The 17,613-nt window shown below is 56.2% G+C and overlaps 6 protein-coding genes across 6 annotated transcripts; 3 read left to right on the forward strand and 3 right to left on the reverse strand.

Annotated features, from left to right (window-relative positions):
- Positions 1–102: 102 nt before the first annotated feature.
- Positions 103–2,340, reverse strand: WHR41_03973 (uncharacterized protein; the record flags this gene model as incomplete). The annotated part of the gene is made up of 2 exons (XM_069372579.1): positions 1,916–2,340; positions 103–1,862 (listed from the first exon to the last, which is right to left on the reverse strand). The coding sequence occupies exons 1-2, from the start codon at positions 2,157–2,159 to the stop codon at positions 103–105; spliced, it is 2,004 nt and encodes a 667-aa protein (XP_069230466.1). The 5' UTR covers positions 2,160–2,340.
- A 97-nt stretch (positions 2,341–2,437) lies between these two features.
- On the forward strand, positions 2,438–4,581 carry WHR41_03974 (uncharacterized protein). Its single transcript, XM_069372580.1, has 3 exons — positions 2,438–2,663; positions 2,782–2,958; positions 3,011–4,581. The coding sequence occupies exons 1-3, from the start codon at positions 2,600–2,602 to the stop codon at positions 3,289–3,291; spliced, it is 522 nt and encodes a 173-aa protein (XP_069230473.1). The 5' UTR covers positions 2,438–2,599; the 3' UTR covers positions 3,292–4,581.
- Positions 4,579–6,687, reverse strand: WHR41_03975 (uncharacterized protein; the record flags this gene model as incomplete). Its single annotated transcript, XM_069372581.1, has 1 exon — positions 4,579–6,687. One exon carries the CDS (start codon positions 6,685–6,687, stop codon positions 4,579–4,581), a length of 2,109 nt encoding a protein of 702 aa, XP_069230472.1.
- Positions 6,688–6,855: 168 nt separating this feature from the next.
- On the forward strand, positions 6,856–8,363 carry WHR41_03976 (uncharacterized protein). The gene is made up of 2 exons (XM_069372582.1): positions 6,856–7,243; positions 7,298–8,363. The coding sequence occupies exons 1-2, from the start codon at positions 7,009–7,011 to the stop codon at positions 7,639–7,641; spliced, it is 579 nt and encodes a 192-aa protein (XP_069230471.1). The 5' UTR covers positions 6,856–7,008; the 3' UTR covers positions 7,642–8,363.
- On the reverse strand, positions 7,945–10,156 carry WHR41_03977 (uncharacterized protein). Its single transcript, XM_069372583.1, has 5 exons — positions 8,981–10,156; positions 8,716–8,919; positions 8,509–8,650; positions 8,371–8,450; positions 7,945–8,303 (listed from the first exon to the last, which is right to left on the reverse strand). The coding sequence occupies exons 1-5, from the start codon at positions 10,017–10,019 to the stop codon at positions 8,299–8,301; spliced, it is 1,470 nt and encodes a 489-aa protein (XP_069230470.1). The 5' UTR covers positions 10,020–10,156; the 3' UTR covers positions 7,945–8,298.
- A 2,593-nt stretch (positions 10,157–12,749) lies between these two features.
- On the forward strand, positions 12,750–16,835 carry WHR41_03978 (uncharacterized protein). Its single transcript, XM_069372584.1, has 4 exons — positions 12,750–13,287; positions 13,749–14,137; positions 14,198–15,641; positions 15,725–16,835. The coding sequence occupies exons 1-4, from the start codon at positions 12,967–12,969 to the stop codon at positions 16,523–16,525; spliced, it is 2,955 nt and encodes a 984-aa protein (XP_069230474.1). The 5' UTR covers positions 12,750–12,966; the 3' UTR covers positions 16,526–16,835.
- The last annotated feature ends 778 nt before the right edge of the window (positions 16,836–17,613 follow it).

Consider the following 17,613-nt stretch of genomic DNA (forward strand, 5'->3'; position numbering starts at 1 on the left):
CACTAGGCAAAAGGGATGCGGAGGAGGGTTTTCTTTCATTTTCACATGATCATATCAACCAGTGTGGCCATTTTGCATTGCCCAGCTTCGCTTCCCCTTCATTTAATAGAAATCTTGCGACTGATTGCCATAATCTTGGCCAAAACCAGGCCTCTCTGCGTGATCCATGTTCATAAAATGATTGAGGTCTGCGTCACCCTGCCCAATGTTCTGCGCGGTATCAAACCGCGGATCAATGTTGATAGCCTGGGTACCTGTAGAATCATCAAGGGACGGGTCCATGTTTGCAGGCAGTGACTGCTGCTGCTGCTGCTGCTGCTGCTGCTGCGTCGGTGTGTCTTGGATCTCCGCACCAGCTGGAAGAGCATGCCCCAGCGCGTCACGACGACTTGGCGTCTTGATGTTCTGACTGCGGATTTTCGGTAGGTTGGGAGCTCTGTTGGCGTTCTGGCAATCGTCGCGGCTGTTCATCCAAAGCGAGGCTTCTTGGATGTCGCCCTTAGCGGCCATACCATCGAAAGCCGCTTGGCCCTGAAGGATGGGTAGGAGGGTACTGGCTTCGTACCAACGACCTTTGACAGCATCCAGATCGATACGTGCCTGCCCACGCATAAGCTTCCAGTAGCTAGCGACACGCTTCACGTGGATCGACCGTGAATTGCGAAAGCCTAAGTCCCGGGTGAGGCGCTCTGGTAGTTGGGAATTCATGCTTGGTGCAGCAGGTGTCGGAACGTTGGGATCATCATGCTGGACATTAACGAGCGAATAGATGTCTCCAACGAAATGCATCGACTGCTGGAGGACTTGACCAGTCATGGCTGCCGTCTTTCGCCGCTCCACCACGGATTGGACAACCATTATGTCTGTTCCCGACCCTATAGCTAATCGCACGGGTTCGCCGACCCAGAGTTTCTCTCCTCCGAGGTAAAGCCCGTCAAAATGAGTTTCAGACACTCCAGGCTCAGCCTCGACGACCCGAGACTGGCCGAACGGGGTATAAGTCGAGTCTATACTCTTGGCTGCCAGAATCGAAGCGTCCACTTCCATGTCACCGCCAGTTCCGAACGCTCCTGACCGTAAAGCATTCCAGTCCAGAGCTTCGTACCGTGGCGGTTCCGCAGTATTGTTAAGTCCCGGGTAGGTGAACGCTGGGACACTCCAAGCTAACCAAGGCCGCATGTCGAACTCGGATGTCTTGGTGACTGCCACCGACGGACCGTGAGGATATGTCAGTGGTTGCACAGTGTAGCTGACTTGGCCGGCAGAAGATTTCCATCGTCGCATTACCACGCCTAGACCCCACGCTTGAACTCGACTGAACCATACCACTTCTCCCGGGCGATACATGAAGTTGCCACGTCGGTCGTCTTGCTGATCGATAGTCTTCGCAGGTGGCATTGGGCTTGGTCGTTGTTGTGACTGCTGTGCTTGTTGAGGGGTAGGAACCGCCGGACGAGGCGACTCTTGGGCTACGGGTTGTGGTCGTGTTGCAAATGAACTCGCCGGAACAGTCTTCGGCTCTGGTTCCGGCTTGACCTCCTGCTTCGCAGGCTTCTCTGCCTTGGCGACCCTGCTGGACCCAGTATCAACATCTTCTGGAGAGCAGATCTTGCAAGCACAGTTATCCGGATCGCCACTCTCGTCCGTGCATAGCCATAGCAAATGTGGAAAGAAGTCTGCGGGGCTGCGGAAGCGCTTCTTCCGTCCTGTAGGATGGCCGTAGAGGTATGCGTCTTGTCTGTCATTGCCTCCTCCTGCATGTGTCTTGGTCTTCACCTCCGTTTCTCCATCCTTTTCTGTCTTCTTGACGTGTTCATACAAGCGATAGCCTTCCGGGAACGTGACGAGCATGCAGCCATTGTCTAAGAAGTATGAGCGATTGCGCCTTGGTTAAAGGGCAGGATGTCATACACACCACTTCCTGTGGGATCTCTCCATTCTAATTCGCGTGCCAGCATGCTGCCTAGCTTTCGTCTCCAATCCAAGTGCTTGATCTCGTCTGAAGCGACCTCACGGTAGAAGTCGCTGACACCATTCTTATCGGGCTTCTGATCCAGTTGTGCGTCTGTCGGTTGGTTGGGCTCTCTCAATTTGCCTTTGGCAAAGATCTCGAACTTGCCGTCGCTCCTCCGCGGGTAGATCGGATAGAAGCGTGCCATCCTGTTGATCGACGTGGAAGACTGTACTGCTGGTGATCGCGACGCGCTTGTATTCTTTCGTTAGGGTATTGCAAGGAGTCGATATGCTGATGAATCTCGATCAGAGTGACATGGCGCGAGACTGCAATGAAAGCGCCTGGCTTTGACTGTGCGCGCAAGTTTCTAAAGTGCTGTAGAGGTAGATATCTTTAAGGCAAGCTCTCGTCGTGCTTGGCAGATTGCATGTGAAGAGCGACAGCCGATCAGCCAGCACCGTCACCGTCCCGCGCGTCAACCTCCGCCCTCAAACTCTTGAACTCTCGACCCTCTCCACCACCGTAACCCCTCTGCCCACCAACACCGCGTACAGACGCGTCGATTGCTGCAAATTCGCCATATTGCCAAATTCGACAACTCCAGGCTATTGCGGCTTTCGAAACCCACGCCCTCACGTCCTCAGAATGCCGTACAACAACACTCCTATAGCTCCTTCCAAGGAGATTACTGGCACTGTGTCCCTACCGCGTATGTCCAACCTAGTCCTCAGTAGCTTGCACATCCCTTCCTGTTATTGTTATCGACACTACCAAGCATAAACACCTTCAAAGATCCGCCTTGACATCTCTAACATATCACTTCTCAGTCGCTCGCGTGAAGAAAATCATAGCTCAGGACGACGATATCAACAATTGCTCGAACAACGCCGCCTTCGTTATCACCGTCGCTACTGAGATGTTCCTGCAGCATCTCGTGGAACAATCACACAACGTTGTCAAGTCAGAGCGCAAGCCAAGGAGGAATATCCAGTACCGTGACGTTGGTAAGTTTCATCAGTCCCGGACATCTGCTGTCTCTCGCTGACAGACATGTAGCAAACGCAGTCGCTCGAGTGGAGAACCTCGAGTTCCTCACAGACGTCGTGCCCAAGACTCAGACCTACAAACAAGCAAAGCAGAAGCAAGCCAAAGAACCCGCCGCGAAAGCCAACGGTGCCACGAACGGTCAAAAGACCCTCGATCAACACATGGGCGAAGGCGCAGAGGAGCAGGCAACGAACGGCGCAGCTCACGACCCAGAGAGCATGGACGTCGACGAGCAACGCCCATCTGGCGCTACGGTGCCGATTAGCAAGTTGGAGAACGAGGCCTCGTAGGATGCGGCCGCTCCGCACACAAATCCACATCCCGACCGGGAGAACATCGATCCCGATGCATAGGAAAGCATCGACTATGAAGAGAACATACAGTGGTACGATCCTGCTCTCGACCGACCTATTACTTTTTCCTTCGAGGAGGACTCTTGCGAGGGGCATGCCCAAAGCTCCACAGGCTCGGACGGATGCCGCCCGGCCAGCAACAAGACAGAAATCGACCTTGTCGAAGCGCCGCAAGACTGGATCAATGGTTTCGATGCCGGATTTAACAACAGGCCTTTTGGCCCGCATAATTCTGCCATGTATTGTCAGGGCTACGTCGACGGGCAAACGGAATGGAGCAATCCAATTCCACCTTCGTGTGCAATGCTGCCGGGTGAAAACGGATTGGACGCGAGCTCGCTGAACTCTGCGACTATTGACCCTACAATTTTGCAGCAAGGTGGGGAGTCTATGGCCGATTCATCCTTCTCATCATCACCACGCAGCACAAGGCAAGGGAATGGGGTCTACTTTCCCTTGAATGCTTACCCTGATTTGGATTCTGAGCCCATCACAGTAGCTAGTATCGGGGAAATCGCATACCCTCACCCAACCGCACCTGAGTTTGCTCGAATCACTGTCGACAGGCCTGGACGAGTCGAGCTTACTTTGACTTCTGCGGAAAATGAAACGCGCAGTTCAAGCTCGCAAGCAAATCCGTCACGAATTCTGTACCTTAGAGATTTGGAGACCAACATCTCTCAATTCGACGGCGCAGACACTACTCCTTTGCTGGCGGCGCCTGTACTATTCGAACCAACCCCTTTGATGGATTTATACTCGAAAACGCGTAATGGGCTACTTTATAACTTCGACCCTTTCCCCTCATACCAGGACGAAACACTTCCTCTTCCAGAAGCGGGAGGATCTGGCATGGGAAATCCTCGTCTTCTCGGCATCCAACGGAAATTTGGCACGAGCTCTGCTGTCCACAACAATCTTTCGATGGCTCATCACAGCCGGGTGAAAGCTTGCTTTTTGGCTTCGCAGGGCGATGCCTCTGGAGCAGTGCTTGAACTAGAACGCTGCTTAGCTCTGGAGAAAAAAGCTCGCAGGCGGCATATGAAGAACGAGTCTCAAAGAAGGAACAGGACCGGGAGAAAGGGGCGGAGGTAGTCAATAAGCCGCAAGGCGTTTTCGGTCATTTCAGAACATAGTGCATGTGGTCGAGGTGACGTGTTGTGCGTTTGGACGCCAGACCGGCTGCCTCGGAAATATTACATTCATTCACTTGAGCTCGACTCTTTATTTTGACTTGCCCTTCCCTTTTTTCAGCCTCGCAACCAGGCCTTGCAACTCTTCATCTCCACCCTTAGCCTCCTTGCCAGCTTTGCCCTTCTTTTTCGCGACCGTGACTTCCTCAGCGCCGCCATCCTGATCGTGCCTCTTCCTCTTCTTCCTGCCCTCCTCAAGCAGACTCTTCATGCCCTCAGTGCTCTTGAACCTCGGGTTGGTCGGATCGATAGCATACTCATGGCTGTCAAACAAGGCCTTGAAACGCGGGTCCTCAGCTTCGACCTTGAAGTCGTCCTTCACCGCTTCTTCGGTATTCTTGCTGCCCTTCCTTCCTTTGCCCTTGCCCTTACGACGGGCCTCCTTCTCGGCCTTCTCGATCTCACGCATGTCGAAGTGGCGCACGCCCTCGCCGTTGGCCTCGTCGTCCGCCATGAGCAGCTCGAGCTCTGCGCGGCGCGACGCGGCTGCAGCCTCTTCGGCATCGCGCTCAGCGCGCTTCTTCGCCTTGTCGGCTTTGCGAGCAGACTTCTCGGCCGCAGCGGCAGCGTTAGGGTCGTTGAAGAATGGGTCGTTGAACGGGTCTTCTTCGTCGGCAGCGTCCGCGGCCGGGCCGCCTTCCTGCTCTGAGCCGCTGTGGCCGCCGTTCTCTTCCTCCTCGCAACGGCCGGCCTTGTTCTTGTCCTTGCGGCGCTGCTTGCGCTCTTTCTCCTTGCGGATGTAGCGCTGGCGTGTGCTCTCTTCGTCCTGCGGCTCGTTCTCGAAGACGCCCTTGGAATCCTTGTTCGCGTTCAAGCCCGAGGAGAAAGTGATCTGCATGTCGCCGACGGGCTCGTCCTTAGACTTCTTCGAGCGCGAGGACTCCTCAGAGAGACCGAGGGCGGCACGCATTTTCTGCCTCTCCGCCTCGCGCTTGTTGGCCTTGCGGTCTGATGCGCTGACGGATTTGCGCGAAGAGACGCTGTCGTTGTCCGAGGAGTCGGAGCCGATGTAGGCTTGCAGGTCGTTCTCGTCCATCTCGGCGCGAGAGAAGGCGCGCTTTTGGACTTCTTTGCGGGTAGTGTCGTCGTCGTCCCATGTCAGGCGGACTTTGGAGTGAGTGAGAGCTTCCGTACGGAAATCGTTGGGCTTATAGCCATCAGGAAGTTTTGTGCACTGCTCGCGAGGGGTATCATCGTCGAAGGAAACCTCATCTGGGATGAAACGAAGGTCGAAGAAGTTGGAGGTAGTCAGGTATTCGCGGTTGTCCAAGTCATCGTAGACTGCTTTGGCGGTCGTCTTGTTGTCGCACTCGATAACCGCGTAGTAGTATCGCAGGCGCTCAAGCTGGTACTGTCGCAGCTTTGCATCGTCGAACTCCTCGCCCTCTCCCGCCTGCTCCTTCAACAGACGCTTCTTGATCTTCTCCTCCTCGTCCTCGTCACTGTCTGACTCGTCCTCAGACTCTTGCTTGCGCTTGCTGCTCGCAAAAATCTCTCTAGGCGGACCCTCGAGCTCCTCGCGCTCCATGCGCTCACGCCCAAATTCACTAGGGAAGATTGTGACGCTCTCTACTCTTCCCGCAGCCGGCGCGAAGCTGGATGCGACGGCCATGATATCTGCAGCTCTAATGTGATCCCAATCCAGATTTACAGCAGCAATTCTCGTAGAAGCTTCGCCCATAGGGACCTGCTCTGTCTGCTCGCCGCCAGCTGTCGCATCCGCCAATTCATCTTCGTCTGCGCTGTCCTCCTCTTCTGATGTTGTCTCCTCTTCGGAGGATGATTCATCAAATCCTCCCTGTCTCGCCGGATCGTGAACATCCAGATCTTCACCATCATCGCTCTCTTCCTCGCTCTCATCCGAACTTCCAACGACCTCTCTCGTGGGCTTCTTAGATTTTCCCTTCTTTGGCTCATTGTCTTCGTCCTCGTCCTCCAACCTAAACCGCTTCTCAATATCTTTCTTTCCACTGCCCTGCTTCAACTTCCGGCCATATCTGTCGACGGTCGCCTTCTTCTGGAACCCTTGGTCGGTGAAGAGGCGCTTGAATCGAGGATCGACGGCGGTCTGCGCCTGCTTTTTGCTAGGCAGACGGTACCGCGGGTCTGACGCGAGGGCCGCGAAACGCTTGTCGGCCATATTGTTGCTGTGGAAAGTAAATTGGTTGAACGTAACGAGAAGTTCCAGATTTGAAGATCCGCTCGGCAGCAGCCTTTCTAGAAAATGTTCGGCATCTCGGACGAAGCCCGCCTCGCTTTTCTGCGCCGGGCCGTGCGCCGCCCGCGCCTGCAGGGCCACGCCCGAACATGCGAACGAGCTTCATATGCGCGACTCGCATCTCCATGGCAGACTTCATTTGCTGATGTGATGCGGAGCGATTGATTTGAATGTTCATGCGAAGACAGAGAGGAAAGGTCCGAGCTATCCAAGTACTCCAATTCCCGTTCCTGCATCCCAGCCATGGTCCGCATCAAGTACCGCTACCTTCTGGTCAACATTCTTTATCCCGAGCAAGAAGTTCAAAATAAGAAGCAATTGCCTGCCGGATCGAAAGATAGCCTACCGTATACCGTGCAATTCCGGCGTCCTGGCCCAGACTCCCTGAATGGCAAACTTCTCTCACGCCTGATCCGCGAAGGCGTCGCGGATCTCTTCGGCGACTATGGATCTGGCATGGTTTCCGGCAGTTTAATGGGTACGATTGATCGCGTCTCCTCTCCAATCTGACATCCTACTGACACCGTCACAGTCAAATACTGCTCCCAAGCAACAAGCACCGCCATCATCCGCGTCGCACGCGCGCACTACCGCATGGTCTGGGCCGCACTCAGTTTCATGACTTCTATGCCAGTCAAGGCTGGCGAGGTGCCCTGCGTCTTTCAGGTCGTTCGCCTCTCTGGCACCATCCGCAAATCCGAGGAGGAAGCCATTCGACGCGCCAGGTTGCAGATTCGGCGCGCCCAACGAGCCAACGGTGGCGATGCTGACGCGGCAGTAAAGGCTGTAGATGGCGCGGTTGACGCGGAGGGAGACCTCGCGATGGCGGATGGCATCGAGGATTTTGAGGGCGAGGGCGACGAGAGTGATGGATGAGTATTTTGCGCACGAGATCAACTCTTCGCCTTTCCACGCGGCGGACCTGGAGAACAGCACTGCTGTCGCGCGAAAGTCGAGGCGTGCTTGCCGGAACTTCCTAAACATCAGTGCTTCGCGGTAATGAGATGTGACCTAGTCGAAGACCGATTGTGAAGGCAACTATCTGGACTCGTGTCCGCAGCTTCGGGATGCAACCTCGGCATGGATCTTGGAATCTGCTCGGACAATTCAGAATCTTTTCAGAGTGCTGTCCTGGCTCGCCGTACCAGCTCCGCAGCTGTCTGAACTCCCACGAAAGGCACAGGGGATGCGGCGCTTCGAGACATGCGCAATCTAGACCGGGGACAGCGGTCGACTCGGATAAATGCCTAATAAGAAAGCTCGCGGCACTTGTGCTCTACCCTGTCGCCTTGGAACGCTGAACTGCAATGCAGCCTTTGCCTCTGAAGAGCAGCAACGGCTTCCCCGAGAACTGTGGCACGTAGCACCTCTGATGAGCAATGCGGAGAGGAATAAAGTCAAGTTCAACATCAAAGCTGAGGATTCAAAGCTAGAAACCGGTTCGCATATTCATAAACAGGCACTGCCCGTGTCCCAACATCACAGCCACCACGGGTATAATTTTCGAAAGTAGGAAAGAAAAACTTAATCAACCTAGTCTTATCATCAGTTAGGACCAGTCCTAGGAAAAGCGGAATAATAATCAGAGGTCGGCTAGAGGCGTACTGGTATTGTTCTCCTCTTCCAACGTGTCGGTCTCCTTCCAGAACGCCGTTGGGCCTGCGGGGCCATGGATATCGTAGTCCCTAGCAAATCAATGTCAGCGTTGGAGTGGTACATCCGTCCGAGTCAGCCTCATCCTACTTATCGAACCAGTTTCCCAGCACGCCCCGAGCAGACCTCAGCCCGCCAACCTGAATTCCTTCGGAGCGCCAGCGCTCCTCGCCGTGGAAGATAGAAAACGTCGTCCATCGGATCTGGCCCTCGGGCGTTTGCCGTACGGTGCCTCGTTCCGCATCAGTTTCAGCTTTCTCCATTTTTGAGCTTGTAAGGGACTTGGGGTGGACTCACCACGGATCTTGCTGTTGGCGTTTGGATCCCAGCTTGCATGGAGACTCCTCGATGTTCCCGCGAAATGGACGATTGGTAGCCGCTCGCCTTGGAAATTGCTCCAGTCTAGCCCGTCGTCTTCGTCTTCGTCGTCGTCATTTTCGCTATGTGAGTTTGGCATCTCAATCTTGGTGACGTGCCATTTCACGCGGATTAGTCGAATTGCTGAGACGAGAAATGTAATCGTTAGACCTCAGAAGCACTGCATTCTCAATGCCAAACATACCTTCTTCTGTGTTTATAGGTTCCCGCGGCTCGTTCGCCGGCGTGCGCTTCGTGAAATTGAAGGCGTACAAATCGTTGAAATCAAGGAAACAAACAACACGCATCCAAGTCCCCGTCACCCCATACGGATCCTGAGCATCGAGGCCAAGAGCAAGTTCGCGGATCTTCAGAAGCTCTTCGTCGAGCTCTTTATCAGGTGCCGGAGCGGGCGGGAGCGAGATATACGACCTCGGCGTAGCACCAATGAACGGCTCGTCCCAGATCAACGGAAAGCGACCTCCAGACCTCTCAGTGAACTTCCTCAGATTGAACCCAAGCACAATCATGATGGCCTCCACCTTCTCCCAGTCCACCCGCTGCGAGCCATCGTCGCGGAAAGGCCCCCAGAGCGTCGCGTCCGTGTACTGCCTCAGATCGTACACCTTCGAGCGCGCATACGTATGCGTCAGCCTCGGCTTCGACCCACTCCTCGTACGCGAAGGCGACGAAAACTGCACGTGCGGCTGCCACTCGAAGAACGGCGTGGGGGCTGGGACTTCGTCCACCGGCACGCCGTACAGGCAGTGCAGTTTGGCGGACGTCTGGCAGAGCTCTTCGGTCGCGGCGGGGATCTGGCTGATGCTGCCGGCGCGGCTGAAGAGGGAGCTGGAGCACAGAAAGACGTCGATGTTGGCCACGTCGGCGAAGTGCTCGGCCAGAAGGCGGATGTTCAGGCTCGCGTCGGGATCAGAGGCGGACGTCTCTAGCAGGTGGTCAATACGCTCCGCAACGGTGCCCAGCGCTTCGCGTTTCACTTCGTGGTCTTCGGATTCTAGGATTCTCTCTAGCTCGAACAGATTGTGGACTTGGGTCTCCCAGTCCAGCTCCGAGTCCGGCGGATCATATCGCCGTCGGTAGATGTCCTTGTGCAGGAGCTTGTTGCCGCAGACGTAGCGGTTGAGGTCTTTACATGTACGGCTTATCGAGGACAAGTCTGTGGGCGAAATCTCCGTGAAGATGCAGTGTAACAGCTCGTGGCTCAGCTCGAGCAGTGACGCCATTTGGCGGACCAGCCAGGGTGTGAATGAGGGCTTCGCACGCTTTAAGGTGACGATAATAGAGACTGTCTATATGATAGCAAATGTCACTTGATAATGATGGATAGGATCCTAGATGATGATGATATTGTTAGAGGAGTGTAGTGTTGGCGGCGCGGGACTAAAGAGTGGTATGCCTTATCTCCGAACCCCACCTTGCGTCGCTGCCCCCACGCCACGCTGCACGAAGTGATGGCGGTGATTTCCTGTACGGCACGACTTTTTCGTTGTTGTCAGCAAATGCGCTGAGAAAGTTTTACATACACAATAACGGTCGACTTTGCTTCAGCATTCTCGGAAATGGGTGCTCAAGTAAACCGTCCACACGCGCTCACCGTCGTCCGCCCGGAATGACGTAATCGCAGACGACTGTCGTATACGGAAGTTGAAGTGATTGAACAAATACTCGCCATGTGACAGGCGCTTCTACAGGTGGCTTGTGGGAAAACATGTATCAGAATGGTTGAAATTTAGGAAGAAATTCTGGTCCATAATGAATCGCAGAAAAAGGAATGATAAGGGGTGTATCAGGCCTCCATCACTTTGAACAGTTGTCTGCTAGCAGCGAGAAAGTAATGATCTGAACAGGGCATGTAAAGGTTCGTGGCTACAATCTGTCTGCGTTAACAGAAACTCGATTTATTAGTATACGCAGTTTAAATGGGCATAAGCGACAGCAGAGGTAACCTAACGGGAGTGTCATTCATCCAGAGATGATGACGGTACTGATCGCTTTAGGCAAATGAAGGTGAGCCCCGACAACGCGAATCACGTCGGCCATCAAGCGAACACGCAATTATGCTACCATGGAAGTCCCATTTGCGGGCGGTGCCGCCATTGGAAAGCACCATCCTATCTCGTGTCGATCGGACCTACTGCCGACATACAATAAACTGCCGTCCGAACTCCATCCTAGTCGAAGTTGCCTAGCGGAAGGAGGAAAATACACCAACCTCCAACGCAGGCTATCGAAGGCACTAGGTCCGACTTACACCACAACGAGAGGAGATAGGCAAGATACTCCGCATGCAACCCATAAGGCTCTCCCAACACGCCGCCAAGTCGTGCCGATCTGGCGCACGCATCTATACGCCAGATCTTGTATAGCCTCGATCCTGGCATGTGGGAACTGAGATTGGGACAAGTATCCAAAGCCTTGGGTCCCGTAGTCGCTAGCCAGAATAGTGGAGGGGCGGAGAGCTTCGGGGAGGAAGATGCCGTCGCAGGCGTACAGAGGATGGGCCTCTCAGAAGAGAGACATGAAGAGGCATGCCGCGCGCGCTGCCGATGTGGAGCTATACCACGCTCACCGCTATAGCTACCGGACTAGGGGTATACCGGTATGTGGGTGTTGGCGCACCTCAGTGGGCGAGCGCAGGGTCTGGTTGCTTTGACATGCTTTGATGCTCGATCTCTTACCCCACTTCTGGGGCGTTTGGCTCGCAACGGTGCGAGATGTGTTGTTGTTCCCATCGGAGGGTCGGACGATACGCCGTTGCAAGCAATAGTCCACCGGTCGGAGTGTCGATCTCGAGAAGCGGACAGCCACCGACAAACGTATCCTCCCGAACATTCGGTAGGGAGAGTTCGAACTCTCTTTCGACGCATACCACCTCTTCGCGGCCAGACAAGCACGTTGTATGCGACGTCGGGCCGCTGTGGTAGGCTCGAGACGGAGAAATTCTTAGGCTGAGAGCAGTCCAAACTTCGAAGGCAAAAATGCAAGGAAGAATGACTCCCGTCCACTTGCCGAGCACCGCGACACGTTGTGGTCTGGTCAGGGTCTCTCGCCCACGCGAGTAAGAGGACGCGAGCTCAAGCTTCCCTTTTAGTCACGCTGTTGCAATCGCACATCCCCTCCATCTTGCCGTACAGTACCAGGCGTGCGGAACCGCTGCAAAGCCCACCGCGATACGGTGGCGCTTGTGTTGTCAGCGGCGGTTCTCGGTCGCTGCACGATCGAGCGCGCGGCTCTTCGCGTGGCTGGCGATGGACGGTGGAGGGGTGGGCTTGTGGGGATAGACTCGACTATTTGAGTTGGTGCGACCACGGGTGTATGCGCGCGCGAACTCAGGGAGACGTCCGACCAGAACTATCGCGAACTGTCACTGCAGGCTGGTGAACCCACCGGCCAGGCCACCGGGTCTCGTCTGATTTGGACGCGCCGCCTGCCACCCCTGCGAAGATCCGATTGTCGACGCGCAAGCGAGATGGAAATCGTGGGGGCAGCGGACGACGTCTCATCATCCTTCGCGCGGCCTCGCGAGAGCAATGTCCCCCTCGCCTTACGCGTGCGTCCTGCGTCGCCCTCGCATGCCCGCATGGCGCGCAGACTTCACGAGACCAGATGAAGCCGCAGGTTTGACTTGGGCCAGCGGAAGGCCATGGCCGGCGCCCGGTGTGCGCGCCAGGCCTGCCAACGGCGGAGCCATCTCGCTCTACTGCAGGAGCTTGCACTCCACAGACCGCCGGCTGCCGCCCCCATTGGCCGTGCGGCGTGCGAGAGGGTCTGCCGTGCATGTGCTGTCGGGCCCAGCTGCCCACGATTTGGGAGCGGCGCGCAGGAGTTGCCCGGCCGAAATAGCACGCATTGCGCGAGGGCATCAGGCGTAGCGATGATCAGGGGACATTTTATTATCTCGCTCGCGCGCACGCCCGCCTCGCTCGAAGGCATCGCACAATCGACTCTCCCACCTATACGTGCCTCCTCCTAAGCACCAGCGACAAGCTCAGCCCGATCGACACCCTCCACCCAGCGTGCGGCTCCCGACCTGTCTCTGACCTGCGCCGGCCCGTCGCAGCCCTTCCTCCTCCCCTTCCCCATCAGAACCTCTGATATAGCGACGGCGTCGCGGATTATAGGCGGCACGGTGGATGGGATCGCCTGCCGCGCTGCAATCACTGTTACTGCATGCGGCAGAAGCGCGCCTCGGTCGCCTCTCAAGTAGTGCCGCAACCCTTGATATTAAGCACCATGTCTCGTCAGGACTCGACCAGCACCCTCAGCGCCGCAGCCCGCAACTCGGCCAGCAGCACCAACAGCCTTCACCCGCTCTCTCCCCTCTTCAAGCGCGACTCTGCCGCCTCCTTGGGCCACGCCGGGTCACGGTCGGATGCCAGGCGCATTTCGTTAAGGCGCTCCTTCCAGAGCTCCGAAGCGGCCTTTGTCGAAGACGATCTCGCCCAGTTCCTCGCCGACCAGCCAGCCATCATGGGGCCCGTCTACCGCCTGGTGAGTCTCCGTTTCTCCTTTCTTTCCTCCTCGCACGACTCATCAACCCTCCATCTGCCCGCACATCGACGTCGACTTGGCATCATGGCACGATATCGACACCAGTGGCTTGATCGCGGTGGTAGCGTCGATACGAATGCTCACGACTGGCGCCACCCCACGGCCACATCGAGCCTCATCGGTGATGCTGACAGGCCACGGCGCGAAAGCCCTCGGCTGCGTGCGCGTCATGCCCGTCGGCCGGTGGGTCCGGGCTTCGGCTGATCCCACCCGACAGCCAAACAGAGCGCACACCTTGCGGCGATCATCTGGCTTCTGCCCACGGACGCCGCCATCTCGCGTGGGCAGATCTTTCGACCATGCCCATGCACGCTTGACGTACGGCCGATCTGTCACAATTTCACTGCCACTCCGCTGAGCCTGCTCTCATCATTCAAGACACTGACGTTCCCTCTTCTCAGTATCCGCATCAGACCGCCAGCGGCCGTCGTGAGATCCGCGCCGCCTCAGACGCCATCGGTTCTCGCCCTGCATCCCGTCTGCAGGAACAAGGCATCCCAGATCGCGCCGAATTAGCTCACACTGCGACTCCCGGGCGTGCCTCGCACGACTCCCAATTGACTTCGTCGGAGCCGCCCCGCAACAAGCCGGTTGCACAAGACTCGCAGCACGGCAATCGACCCTCGCGCGACTCCTCTTCTCGGCCATTGTCGCCAGCGAGTGTCTTCTCCAAATACTACCACGCGAGTCTTCCGACGCCTCCCGAGCCCAACTTCAACACTGCCGAGTCCACCGGGGAAGTTCCAAGGACCTGGACTCGCAACAGTATTCGCATTCCGCCGAGGATTAGGTTCGTTGTGGCGGAGATCGATGATCATTCGAGCCAAGATGCTGACAGTTGCTCGAGCAGTTCGGCACACAACAACAACGTTGTAAATATCACTCGACGAAACAGCATCAGCCAGATACTCGAGTGCATGCCAGCGGCGCCATCAAGTTCTGTAAATTCCGTTGCAAATTCCGACTCAGAGCCAGGGTCGCCAGGCGCAATGACCGATCCTCACGCGGGCATCGGCGACCGGAGCAGCAGAGATTCTCGCGACTCCATCGACACCACAGCAACTTCCATCCACACTCTTCCACCTTTGCAGAGCAAGGCCCTTGACGGCAATGACGCTCATGCGCTGGAGCCTTTAGTGGAGGACGACCCTCGCTCATTCGATCTTGTAGAGCCGGCGCAGAAGGACGGCAACGTCGGTCTGTACGAACTAGAGAAGCAGGCCGAACAGCTTCTGTCAAAGGAACACCTCAGTGCTATCTTTGCCGATCCCAAACTTCTGCTCAAGTTCAATGGCTTTCTCAGCTCGCACAGACCTCAAAGCATACCGCTACTGATTTACTATCTGGACGCACTGAAGGCTCTTCGTGCAATCCATTACGCCAATGCTGTCGCCGAGGCTCTGGAACCAATCCCGTCTTGCGACTTCACTAAGGAGATTGCTCAGCAGACCGCGAACGCCACTCTCCAAGAAAAGGCCAACAAGGCATTCGAAATCCTCGTCAGGGAGGACTTGCCCGCGTACATCTGCTACACATGGATTCAGGTCGTCTCGACTAGCATTCAGAAACGCATCACTGGTACCCTGGCCCCTCACCTGAGAGAAGCGAGTGAAGGATTGGCGGAAGTCTTCTGTCTTAGCGATCCTTCCAGACACGACAACCCCATCGTGTTTGCTTCTGAAGAATTTGCTCGCACAACCCAGTACGGAATGAACTACTCCATCGGGCGTAATTGCCGCTTCCTTCAAGGGCCGAAGACCGATCCGAATTCGCCCCGACGCTTGGCCGAAGCATGTGCGGCTGGCAGGGAACAGACCGAAGTGTTTGTCAACTACCGACGTGACGGCAGCCCATTCATGAACCTCTTAATGATCGCGCCGCTCATGGACAGCAAGGGCACTGTCCGTTACTTCATTGGCGCCCAGGTTGACGTTAGTGGCCTACTCAAGACCTGCAGCGACCTTCCCGGACTCGCGAAACTCGTCGATGAAGAGTACGAGCGGGAGGATCACGAGAAGAGAAAGAAGAAGGGCAAGGAGTTCCAGCAGCTTTCTGAGATGTTCAATGGCGCTGAGCTCGATCTTGTCCGCCGTCATGGCGGCCGGATGCACAGGGAGTATGTTGACGACAGCGATTCGGAAAGCATCCATGGCGCGGACCGCAACCGGCCGCGACTCATGCTTTCCGATCCTAGCCAGGATGTTCTCGACAGGCAAAGGGACCGCATGGCGCCTGGTGTGCCTCTCGTGGACAAGGAGCGTATCAACGGCAAGCTCGCTGGTGTTTACCAGAACGTAAGTAGTGGCCTCAGGCAGAACCTCGTTGGCGCTCCTGCTGTGGTGAGATGACTGTGATCTTTTGCTGACATCGACGACAGTACCTCCTCATTCGACCTTCTCCCTCTCTGCGAATCTTGTTCACCTCGCCATCGCTCCGCGTCCCTGGAATCTTGCAGTCTCCTTTCCTCCATCGCATTGGTGGCTCTCCACGTGTGCGTGCCGATCTAGCTGCTGCGCTCGGCGAAGGTCGTGGTGTCACTGCAAAGATCAGGTGGCTCGCAAAACCCGACGAGGATGGCGAGGGCGAAGGCCGCCCACGATGGATTCATTGCACCCCACTGTTTGGTCACACCGGCGCCGTCGGTGTTTGGATGGTCGTTCTCATAGACGAGGAAGGAAGTCGTGATAGTATCACCGCTAATCGCCGCTTCCGCACCGCGCCGCCTGTCTCGACGACCATCGGCGGCAAAGATTTTGAGAACGCGCCCAACAGATTCAGCACCAACGAGCGCCGTCACCTGAACGCCTACGATGCTGAAGGCCAGCGACGCGGAGCTGGCAGCGGAGCGAACGCACCCAACAGCGCCAACTACTTCGCCAACTCAGGCAACGCTCACAACAGCTCCAGCTCTGTTAACAGGCGTCCCTCGAACATTTCTTTGACCGGCCCGTTGACGTCGTCTCACGAGTATCCGCCTTCCTCGTCTCAATTCAGCCTACATGCTGGACAGAGCCCGGCGCATTCGCGCGCACAGAGCATGACGCGCCGGGATGATGGCGGTGCGAGCTTGAGCGCGCTCGGCGGGCACATCGCGGGTCAGATGAGCCCTGCCGCGAGACCGGATAATCTTCGCAGGGACACCAACGAAAGCCAGACTTTCAGCGTGAGAACGCGGTAATCGCATGGCGCTTTGAAAGTGCGAATACGACTTTGATATCAATTGGATATAGAGGCGGATGCTCTGCTTAGTTATGAGCGACGGCGTTTTCGAGGAAAGAGGAGGGTTAGCAAGCCTGCGGTTTGGAACATGGCGACGGGCAAAGGGAATTTTAGAGCCCGTCGATTCTTTCTTGTGTGATTCTTTTCTTGCCGGGCTCTCGTGATTGGAGAGCAACATTATACCCCTGAGTTTTTACTTCTGAACATTAGCTAGCTCTTTTGGCGGTTGGGCTGTTGATAGGAATGACCAATGCATTTTATGACCATCAGCCACCCTCTCCAACACACCAGGGAACCATGAAGGATACCAATCCCAATTCTGGAGATGTTGCGAATATTTCCCCAAAGGCAAACGAAACGGGACCATCCATCTTGTGCTCAGCAGCAAAACATCTGTCTGCATTGGCAGAGCACGAATTACCTTCCCGGACGAAGCGGAGCCAGTCTTCGATCGCACATTTGTAGCAACCCACCACTCCTGCGAAACATAAACAACACAAGCCCTTTCGCCTCGCTACCATCCATTTCCCGACTCTACAACCCTCGCCGCCACCATCCTGAAATCGGCAAACACGCACCCAACCCGAACAACCCCCCACCGCAAAATGTTCCTCCTCACCAACACAAAAGAAACCCCCCTCCTCTCCCCCTCCACCGTCCCCCTCCACACCGACTCCGACTCCGAGCTCCTCTCCCACGTCCCCGCCTTCCCCTCCACACGCGCCCCGCCAGACGAAATCCGCGACTTCCTCGCGCACCAGCTCATCACCGCGCGCGGCCTGCCGGAGTCCCACGTGCGAGCCGTCGTCGCGCGCTGGAAAGTCGGCTCCGGCTTGGAGTTGCGGCAGTACGGGGCGGGGATGTTCCTGGAGGTTTTTGGGCGAGAGGACGGCTGGGTTATCTTCAGGGAGGTCAAGGTGCGGGCGTGGAGGGAGAAGGGGTGGTGGGTTAGGTGGGCGATTGGTACGTACCGTCTCCGATTCTCGTGCTCGAAGATCTCTCCTTTTTTTTTTTTTTTCCGTTTTTTCTTCTCTTTTGGGGGGATGG

Source organism: Cladosporium halotolerans (assembly GCF_011745625.1).
Source record: "Cladosporium halotolerans strain TM138-S3 chromosome Unknown Sca10, whole genome shotgun sequence".
Taxonomy (NCBI): Eukaryota; Fungi; Ascomycota; class Dothideomycetes; order Cladosporiales; family Cladosporiaceae; genus Cladosporium; species Cladosporium halotolerans.

Bases quoted from the DNA above. Each gene is read 5' to 3' on its own strand.
- WHR41_03978 (XM_069372584.1), top strand. From the start codon at position 12,967: ATGCGGCAGAAGCGCGCCTCGGTCGCCTCTCAAGTAGTGCCGCAACCC. The intron at 13,288-13,748 runs GTGAGTCTCCGT...CCCTCTTCTCAG, and splicing joins TGGGGCCCGTCTACCGCCTG to TATCCGCATCAGACCGCCAG. The intron at 15,642-15,724 runs GTAAGTAGTGGC...CATCGACGACAG, and splicing joins TCGCTGGTGTTTACCAGAAC to TACCTCCTCATTCGACCTTC.
- WHR41_03976 (XM_069372582.1), top strand. From the start codon at position 7,009: ATGGTCCGCATCAAGTACCGCTACCTTCTGGTCAACATTCTTTATCCC. The intron at 7,244-7,297 runs GTACGATTGATC...ACACCGTCACAG, and splicing joins GGTTTCCGGCAGTTTAATGG to TCAAATACTGCTCCCAAGCA.
- WHR41_03977 (XM_069372583.1), bottom strand. From the start codon at position 10,019: ATGGCGTCACTGCTCGAGCTGAGCCACGAGCTGTTACACTGCATCTTC. The intron at 8,651-8,715 runs GTGAGTCCACCC...ATGCGGAACGAG, and splicing joins CGCCAACAGCAAGATCCGTG to GCACCGTACGGCAAACGCCC. The intron at 8,451-8,508 runs GTAGGATGAGGC...TTGATTTGCTAG, and splicing joins CTGGGAAACTGGTTCGATAA to GGACTACGATATCCATGGCC.
- WHR41_03974 (XM_069372580.1), top strand. From the start codon at position 2,600: ATGCCGTACAACAACACTCCTATAGCTCCTTCCAAGGAGATTACTGGC. The intron at 2,664-2,781 runs GTATGTCCAACC...ATCACTTCTCAG, and splicing joins TGGCACTGTGTCCCTACCGC to TCGCTCGCGTGAAGAAAATC. The intron at 2,959-3,010 runs GTAAGTTTCATC...ACAGACATGTAG, and splicing joins TATCCAGTACCGTGACGTTG to CAAACGCAGTCGCTCGAGTG.